Here is a 9,825-nt window from a genome sequence, read left to right as displayed (position 1 = left end):
TATATAAAGTCACACTATAGCATGTCGTCTACAATATATAAAGTCACACTATAGCATGTCGTCTACAATATATAGTCACACTATAGCATGTCGTCTATCATATACATAGTCACACTATAGCATGTCGTCTATCATATACATAGTCATACCATAGCATATTTTAAATATATATGATATAATCTGGTACAAGTTGGCTAATCACAGCAGCTTTTGAATTGAAAACATAAATCACTCCAATAAACACCAACTTAGTTTATTTTATTTTATTTTATTCGTCCACAGCGCCGCTTTGAAGGCACGTTTATAACGATACATAGAATATATTTCCATCATTATTTAACAGCATTAAAACATTCGTTACTTCGTACAGTTTGGTGTCATTCATAAACAAAGTTAATACAATAATCCATTTTTATTTTACAAAATAAACACATCAGATTATCTCTTTACAGAAATGTAATCCAGTGTCTCACAGACTGTTCACCTCTCACAGGTGCAGCCTCTGGCCCCGCCCACAACAAGCAACATCCCACCTGAGCCTCTCAGCGGGTTCTCACATGCACACAAGTCCTCTGCTTATTGGTCTCTTGATTTACACGACTGGGATCACCTGAGCAGGTCGGTTGCTGATTTTCCTTTAAACCATTCACAGGATATTTGATTAAATCATTGTCAGGAAATTCATGTATAAAGACATTTTTTGGGAATACAATTTTCACATTGTTAGAAAAAGGATTTCATGATTTTAACCTTGTCAGTTATTATGTAACTAAAGACTTCACAGTGACTGGAAGCCAACTAAAAACTTAAATTTGATAGTTTTCTTAACAAATATTAACTTCATAAAGTAGAATTTTTCCAAAAGTCTATTTTTTCTAGACTAATAAAATTACAGATCTGACACTGAAAATAATTATTTAAAGAATTACAGAAATATCCTTCAAACTTCAAAATGAAATCAGTGCCTGTTTCATTACAGCCTTTTCTTTGTAATCTTAAAAGTTTGATTCAGAGATTTGACATAATTCTCTAAATCTCAGATTATGTTCCTGAACATCGATGTTCATTGTCTATGAAGGTATTTTTTGTGTCTTCATAATGTAAGAAACAGTTTTGAAAGTTAATTTCTCCCACTGCAATTAAAAGTCAAGTTTGTAAGTAAAACTACATGAAATGAACATAAATATATTTACATTTGCTTAAAGTTTTTGTCACAGAATTCACACTTGTACTTATGAAACTCGATTTTTCAATTGTGAACAAAAAAAAAAGAAAGTGAAATCAATTTTTTTTTCTGCAAATCAAAAACCATTGGGAGTTGAGTTGGGTGAAGTGGGCGGGACATACGCTGGAGACGGGAGTTTCTATTGGTGGTTTGATTTAGAGCCACAAGTCACGGCTGTAGACTCTCACCCTGCTTTTATTCTCAGTTCATGTCTTATTTTTTACTTACAGACTTGATATTTGATCGCAGTGCGAGAAATTAGCTTTTCTTTTTTCCCTGCTTGCATCATAAAGACACAGAAACGACTTCATATTGTCCTCGTTTACGAAAGCTGAAGCTGATGAACCGGCGGAAAATCTCATGATTATGAACATCCAGGTCTTCTGTGACGTGTCGAGGAGTCGGGATACCCGTGTGTTCGTGAACATGCCTGCTGCTCCGGTCCCAGCGGGTCTCCGGTCTCGGCGGGTCTCTCCGGTCTCGGCGGGTCTCTCCAGTCCCAGCGGGTCTCCAGTCTCTCCGGTCCCGGCGGGTCTCTCCGGTCCCGGCCGGTCTCCGGTCCCGGTCCCAGCGGGTCAGATGGTGGACGGTTTCATCAGCGCCTGCTCCCCAAACAGCTGCTTGAAGTGGACCACGTGCTCCTCGCAGTGCTCGCCTGGCGACACGCAAGCAGAGCGTCAGGTTCGACCGAACATCCGGCGGTGCCTCGTTCTCCAGAATATAAACAAACAAATGTTGCCTCTAATGGTATCCGTGGCAACATCAGACTTCCTGTTTCTTGGACACATTTCAAATTTGAGCTCAATACAGGACAGAAAATGAAACGAGGTCATTTGATAGCAGCTTTGATTGATCGTCGCTACGAGATCAGAGGATTCATGAAGATTTCTCGTAATCAGAGTTTCGCCTGGTGATGAAAATCCAAGAGAACCTGTGACATATTTTAAGAATTTTCCCTTTAAGTTAAGAGTAGATCTTTGTGAAAATATAATTTATTCACTAAACATGTGAGGAGCACGGAGGAAGACTTTTAAGAGGACGAAGAATTTCTGAAGCAGAAAGACAACAAGGAAGAAGAAATATTCTTCAGACACTGAATGTTAGTGAAACACAACAGATTATATCTTTCTGGGATGTTTGTGGTCGATCTCGAGAGACGCTCACATCTCCAGAAATAAAAGTGATCGCAGCTCTGAGATATTTAGCAGCTGTGAAAATGTTGGCGTGTCCGACTCACCCGGGTTGAAGGCCGGACTTCCTCTGAGCCGCTGGTTCCGCTGCTGGAAGGACCGGAACACGGTGTAGAACAGCATCTGGTCTCCGGTCTGCCGCGCTGCATCCAGGAACTTCCGGGCCGAGACGTTGTCGTGGCCTCCTGCTCCGCGAGAAACGGGAGTTCACGTACATTGATGTATTCCTATTATTCCTATTATTATTATTATTATTACTGCCACGTCTCTGTACAAATTTCCAAAAGGTTCAAAAAGCTGCAACAATGAATAATAAACACTCAGAAAATGATGAACAAGGATGTTTTTTTTATGAATAATAATTAACTTTTAAAACATCGCAAATTTACTCTAAATGTTGATGAATTTGACGCCAACGTACCAACACTGCGGATGAATCTGAGCGCGCCCAGAACCTGCTGCTTGGACAGCAGAACCTCCACGATCTCATCGTTGGCTGTGGACAGACGCTAAAAAAAAATACACAAACAGGAAGTTTAACAGGATGAAGACGTTTTGTTGGTTTGTGATGAAGTCTAAAAAAGTTTTAGCAAAACCTCTTTTATTTAGTCGGGAACTTTTTAATTTATAAAGACTTTTTTTTCTTTTACATACAGACACATTCTACACATGGTGTGTGTGTGTGTGTGTGTGTGTGTGTGTGTGTGTGTGTGTGTGTGTGTGTGTGTGTTACCTTCAACATGTCCAGAGACAGCTGGTGAGCAGGAGGATATGTACTCTCCAGAGATAGAAGCAAACAGGCCTGAAAGAAAACACAAAAACGATGAGTTGAACAGTGACATAAAGAGTTCAGGAACTGAAGTTCTGGTTCTGGAACTGTGGAACCAACCAAGATGGCGGATTGTATTGTTGACCTGCAGCTTTTAGGTTCACGGCTTCTCGCTAGCTGAAAAATGTCCCTGATGAGCTGCACATGAATAGTTTTGGGTTTTTATTTCATTACATTTTTATGAATTTAATTGATTTCTTGAGATAATGTACAAAAACTAACGAGTCATCTACAAAGAAATACGTTCACCTTCGAGAAAATGGTTCAAACTTATCTACACTCTCACACAATAGTCACCCAAACACTAATACTCACCGGACCACCCACAGAAGAACCAAAGCTCAAAGAATACAAACATTTCAGTTTTCAGATCCCTTTTAAAAAGAATCCCGGACAAGCCCCCAAAAATGTTACATCCCAGATGTGTTTCAGTTGGTTTCAGATGGTCTTAGATGTGTTTCAGTTGGTTTCAGGTGGTCTTAGGTGTGTTTCAGTTGGTTTCAGATGGTCTTAGATGTGTTTCAGTTGGTTTCAGATGGTCGTAGGTGTGTTTCAGTTGGTTTCAGACAGTCTTAAGTGTGTGCCGGTGTGAACTCACCAGCGGTTTGGAGTCGCTGAGGACGTGGTACTGCAGGAACTGGTGCAGCATGTAGAACAGGTTGTGTTGCACCAGAGTCTTTATCACCAGCTCGTACAGGTAATGCTGCAACGACATCATCGTGAGGAAGAACTGATGAGCCCCGAAAAAAAGAAACAGGAAGTGAAGATGTCGGAACAGCGAAGCGTCACTGCTCAGCTTTACCTGCACGGTGATCTGGTACTGGTTCAGAGAGCGGATGTACTCCATCACCACGGCGATGATGAACTTATGGGAGACGCCCTGCAGGACACAAAGAGCAGTTACATCATGTTACCGTTCTGATATTGATCATCCAGCTCGTGTATTGATCTTATTTTTACGTTTACAAGTTCTGGAAGAAGCAGGTCAGTTTGAGTTCTACCTTCCTCTCCGTGAAGGCCGACAGGACGTGCGTGTACATGTCGGACTGGTCGATGACCGCCTGAGTTCGGACCGGACGCTTCTGGGCGGCGCTGCCTCGGCTCGGACCGGACTCCATCGCCTACGAACCCAAAGTGAAACACGGTGAGTCCGGTGGGTGTCTGTCGGAGCTTCGTCCGGCCTCCCGTCCACCTGCACTCACCACCGTGTAGCTCTGCTCCGCCTCCAGGTACTCTTTATACACCTGGTTGAGTTTGTCGAAGACGGTCGCCACGACAGGAAGACTTCCCTTCTCGCCGCCCTCCAGAACTGAGACGGACGAGGAGAGACGGTTAGCTTCTTTTTTTTATTTAAAATGTTTTTACATCACGTCTAAAGCTTATAATGTGTCCTTTTTTTTAATTGGACAAATTAGTGAAAATAATTTTGAGACTAATTATTAGTTTCTTTGGTTCAATTTTAAATTAATTACCATAATTAGCTTGAGTATTAAATTCGTAGTCGATCAGAGGTTTTAAATCAAGAGAGATGATTAACATGAGTCCAAAACGTCTGCAGGTTCATTTCAAACTTTTGATCACCACACAGAAATGAATTTTATTTCTATTTCACCAACAAAACCAATCAGTTTGATGGAAAACCAGAAGGGACAAAAACAACTGCAGTTATTTGTCATTAAATCACATTTGCAACTGTTAATAATAAAAATAACTCCTGGTGATGTAAATTATGAAATAAATGTGGCTTTGTATTATTGTAGCGCTGCTTTGACACGTCAATTAATCTCATTAAATTACTTATTTGAGTCTCGTCTTTGTTTTATGGTCAAATTCTGTTTTACTACAACAAGACAATTGTTTGAAAAAGCCTTTTTCTAAACATCAGATTAATATTTAGACATTTTTAGATCTGAATCTGGATGCGACCGAGCGACAGCGCGACGTACTCTGCGAGCAGACGGACAGGATGACCATCTTGCAGTCTCTCCGTCGTAACAGGAAGTCCATGAGTTTTCCTTTGTCCTGCAGCAGGTTGACTGTTGGAGGCAACTTCACCTGCAGGTACCACAGATAACCTGCAAACACACATTCATCACCAATCATTCTTTTATCGTATTAGTCCATTTTCAAGCCCAAAACAAAGGCCTGAAACGTGACGACAGAAAACTGAACATGTTGGGGTGTTAGAGATGTGTGTGTGTGTGTGTGTGTGTGTGTGTGTGTGTGTGTGTGTGTGTGTGTGTGTGTGTGTGTGTGTGTGTGTGTGTGTGTGTGGATGTTTCCCACACCTTCACTGGCGCTGATGATGATGTCGGGCTGGAAGACGCTCCAGGAGGACGAGTCTGAAGAGACGTTCAGGAAAAATAAAACTCCTCCGACTCACAGAAAGGAAACAATGAGAGCTGAAAGGATACAGAGCTGACACGGGACCGGAGGCTGAGAGGGAACGACCACCGGACCTGCAGAGAGAAGGGAAGCTGCACACCGTGTTCGCCAGGACAACACGAGAGTATGTGTGTGTGTGTGTGTGTGTGTGTGTGTGTGTGTGTGTGTGTGTGTGTGTGTGTGTGTACCTGACAGCGGGATCCTGTAGGGGTGTATGGAGCGGGCCGGCAGGACGGGCTGGTGTGTGTTGACGACGCAGTCGGGCTCCTTCAGCTTGATATCAAAGATCAGAGACGTCTGACGCACAAGGAACGAAGAACGTTGTGTAACACTACACACACACAGTGCACGAGTCGTAGAGTGTGTGTGTGTGTGTGTGTGTGTGTGTGTGTGTGTGTGTGTGTGTGTGTGTGTGTGTGTGTGTGTGTGTGTGTGTGTGTCAGACAGGTTGAAACACTCACCTGGGAGCTCTGGTGATGAACCACCACCAGGTTGTCCACGATGTTCAGAGCAAACTTCCCCGTCGTGTTTAGCTTCAGTACGTGAGTCTTCTTACAGGATCCCTCCCTTCAAACACATCCATAAAAAAAAATTTGGGCTCGTGATTTTCACAATAAAACCTCAGATTTTGGATTTTATTTTTGTATTTTGCAGTTAAAACGACAAAATAAATTAGCTTTTTTTTTTTTTTACTGATTTTAAAACAGGTATGAATTGAGCTGACTTCAGACCATTTGAACATTAAGCAGCCGGTTGGTGTTCAACCTGCGGGGCTGTGGTGGGTTTACCTGGGCAGGTGGTACAGCACCACCTCTGCGCTGGGACTGTTGGCAGTTCTCGAGTGGTGCTTCAGATACATCACGTACAGCTGACCATAACTACAGACGGAGAGAGACAGTTGCCAAAACACATCCGAGCAAACGCATCTTAAAAAAAACACACAAACAAAGCCAGTGACTGACATGGGTGCCATGGCGATGTCTCTCTCCGACAGGCTGAGTTTGGCGGGTTTGGGGACGACCGGCAGCTCGATCTCAAACTTGGACATCTTGGACATTGTCCCATTCTGCAGCAAACAACGGCGATGTCGTCAAACAGCAGCAGGTTTGTTACAAACAACAACAATATAGAGATAAAGTTACAAACCTGTTTACAAATACTAATCACATCAACTCATATTCAATTGAAAATAGACCAAAGACAACAATATCAAATGTTGAAACCGAGAAATTTTACGGTTTTATGAAAAATATTTGCTCATTTGATGCCGTCAAAGCGTCTCCAAAAAGTTGGGACAAAGAGCAACAAAAGACTGGAAAAATTTGTATGAAGATAGAAAACAAAACAAGATTCTGTGGTGGAAATCACTGCATGGGCTCAGGAACACTTGTGAAAACCATCGTCTGTGAACACAGTTCATCGCTGCGTCCACAAATGATGTTAAAACTCTCCAAAGAAGAAACCAGATAGAAACATGATCCAGAAACACCGCCGCCTTCTCTGGACCGAGATCATTGAAGATGAATCACAATCACAGATTTTTTTTTTTTTTTTTTAATCGGAAAGGGACCATCCAGCTTGTTATCGGCGCATGAATGTAAACCAGTCAGCGGATCATCAATTAATAAGGGAACACACTGCGGTTTAATAACATCATGAAGAACTGACGTGAGAGTTTCTGATTCTCTTTGATGCAACAGAATTTTAATATTTTCACCGGAAGGAAACCGACAATCGTCTGACTGCAGATTTCAGGTTTGACGAACATGAAGAGAGTTTACGATGCTGTTATTTAACAAGAGAAATAAAGGTGTGTTTCCTCACCTTGAAGGCGAAGGGCTGCAGGATGTTTCCCTGCACGGTGGTGGACAGCAGGATGACGGAGGTCTCCGGGCAGTACTGGTACCAGTTCACGTTGATGCTCTGACTCTTCAGCAGCTTCAGACTGCGTTTGTCTGGAAACACCTGAACATGAAAAAAAAAATCCGTTTTTCCTTCGCATCAAATCAAACGGTGGCACGAGCCGGTAAACAAGTCGTAAACGGAGCCGTTCGGGTCACCTGGTAGAACTCGGTTCCCTGGTCGGTCACGAAGACGATCTCGTTCCAGTTGGTCCAACAGAAACCCAGAACGCTGGCGTTCTTCGTCTGCAGAACACAAACACACGTTTACTGAGTCGGCCGAGTTCAGGATCCTCCGTCGGTCGGTCGGCCGATCAGAAAACAGCGATACGGACCTTACACTCCTGGGAGAACTCTGTGTGCGGGTAGTCGGGGATGAAGTTGATGAAATCCTGCAAAAAAAAACCAGAAAAACACAAAATCAGGAATGAAATGACTCGAAAAGCTTCGATGTCTGAAAGGTTTTCAATAATTGTGATTTAATTTTTTTCCAGTTAATTTTAAAGTCTAATGACAGTTTAATAATCCGCCTGATTGCCCCTGAACTCACCACGGACTTCGGGGTTCTCTGGACCGCCAGGATCTTGTTTCCGATGGAGAACTTAATGCACTTCACTTCTCCTTTGTCGTCCATCCTGTGGAGACGAACATTCCCAAACATTAAATAAATCCCAAACAGTCATTCTGATTGTTTGGAGCCCGAAACAACAACTTTCTTTACGATAATTAAATTTATTTTTTCCACCACTGAAACCAGATTTTTTTGTCCGTCCGAAGCATTTTATTCTCGATAAAAATAAACATGAAAATAAAATTATTTTTCATTCCTTGTTTGAGCTGACGAACCTGAAGGCAACGCTGCTCTTGTCGTCGGGGCCTTTGACCACGACGCCCGTGGCGCCGCCTGAACGCACCGCGAACACCTGCAGACAAAAAACAGGGCACAAAAAAATGTAAATCATAAATACCTCTTTTATTTAATGTAACAACTCATTTACTTTATTTTGTCATGATGTACTTTAACTTGTTCTGGACCAGTTTCACACAAATTATGATTAAATAAAAGCTTAAAATTTGCTCAGTTGCTCATTTACAACATCAAATGTCCCAAAACAATGTTTTTTTGTATACTGGAGACTTCAGAGCAAACAAACAGGAACATTTGAAGGATGATTGAAGTTAACAGCGATGAATCTTTTTCTCTCAGACCGACAGAAAGTTGATTGACAACTTTTTTAATAATCAAATATTAATTTGGGTAATCATAAATGCTAAATATTTGCTGATTTAATTCTTAAAAGTGATAATACGTTTTTCTTTTGCTCTCATAAACCCAATTATTATTATTATTGTTATTATTACTATAATATTATTATATTATTGTTATTACAATATTATTACTATTATTACCTTGATATAATATTAATATGTTGAAGTTTAGGACAATACAACTTTAAAGAATTGGACTCCAGGCTGATGTTAAGGTCACTTTTCTGATGCTTTATTGATCAAATGATTAGTCGATCAGGTGTGAAGAAGATTTTAGATTCATTCATTGTAATAATAATCAATAAATTAATTCCTGTATCAATCTTCACTACTTTTTATTTGCTCCTATTTGTCAGTTTAATTCACACTTTAGAAGCTTTAGTTTGCCTTGAAGCTCTGTGGATGTAAGTGTGATTAAAACGCGCTTTAATTAGAAGTGTAGAAATAAAGTTGTGGCATGAAATCAAAACGTGTTTTTAAACATCAACATCCGACCAACGCAGCTAGCCTGCTAGCCGGCCGGATGCTAGCTCACGCGCTCACCTGTTTGTTGGCCTCGTCGAAGAAGACGTTGTTGACGCTCGAGGCGTTTTCAAACTGCACGGGGCTCTCGCTGAGCTCCAGGTAGTGCTCCTCGCTCATCCTCTCACCTGGACGTCCCTTTACGGACGGTTCTCCTGCCGAACTTCTGGCGTCTCGACAGTCACCGCGGCGGAGGAGCGACACTGCGCCGGAACTTCCGCATCGCGCCTTTCAAAATAAGATCTGCCAATTTTCTGAATGGAAAATAAATGTCCGAAGAAAATGGCAGATTACACCTTTAAAACGTTCTGTGCTTTAATATGAACATCGATGACAACATCAATAACAATTTGCCATTTATTTTAAATGTTTTCAACAAATATTTAGTTTGTCGACCGTTATTTTGAAGGACTCAAACCGGAAGCTGTGACTTGTTTTTAACGTTGAGTCATGTGACAGTGTAGATCACGTGCCTGTTAGTTTCGAGCAGAATCCAGAAAAAAA

General features: G+C 41.6%; 1 protein-coding gene across 1 annotated transcript; it reads right to left on the bottom strand.

The window, feature by feature from the left end:
- Positions 1-237: 237 nt before the first annotated feature.
- rmc1 (regulator of MON1-CCZ1) lies at positions 238-9,523 on the bottom strand. Its single transcript, XM_069706892.1, has 21 exons — positions 9,343-9,523; positions 8,377-8,453; positions 8,081-8,165; positions 7,866-7,922; positions 7,690-7,776; positions 7,454-7,594; positions 6,592-6,695; positions 6,418-6,507; positions 6,091-6,196; positions 5,818-5,926; positions 5,659-5,703; positions 5,533-5,586; positions 5,191-5,319; positions 4,447-4,553; positions 4,246-4,365; positions 4,047-4,124; positions 3,843-3,947; positions 3,149-3,217; positions 2,837-2,924; positions 2,463-2,600; positions 238-1,880 (listed from the first exon to the last, which is right to left on the bottom strand). The coding sequence occupies exons 1-21, from the start codon at positions 9,439-9,441 to the stop codon at positions 1,801-1,803; spliced, it is 1,968 nt and encodes a 655-aa protein (XP_069562993.1). The 5' UTR covers positions 9,442-9,523; the 3' UTR covers positions 238-1,800.
- Between the last annotated feature and the right edge of the window lie 302 nt (positions 9,524-9,825).

Source organism: Brachyistius frenatus, unplaced genomic scaffold (assembly GCF_029030835.1).
Source record: "Brachyistius frenatus isolate BFR_SWC_R1_liver_20210118 unplaced genomic scaffold, ASM2903083v1 Contig_65, whole genome shotgun sequence".
Taxonomy (NCBI): domain Eukaryota; kingdom Metazoa; phylum Chordata; class Actinopteri; family Embiotocidae; genus Brachyistius; species Brachyistius frenatus.
The sequence above is the reverse complement of the archived record's forward strand: the minus strand, read 5'-3'. Positions and strand labels throughout refer to the sequence as shown.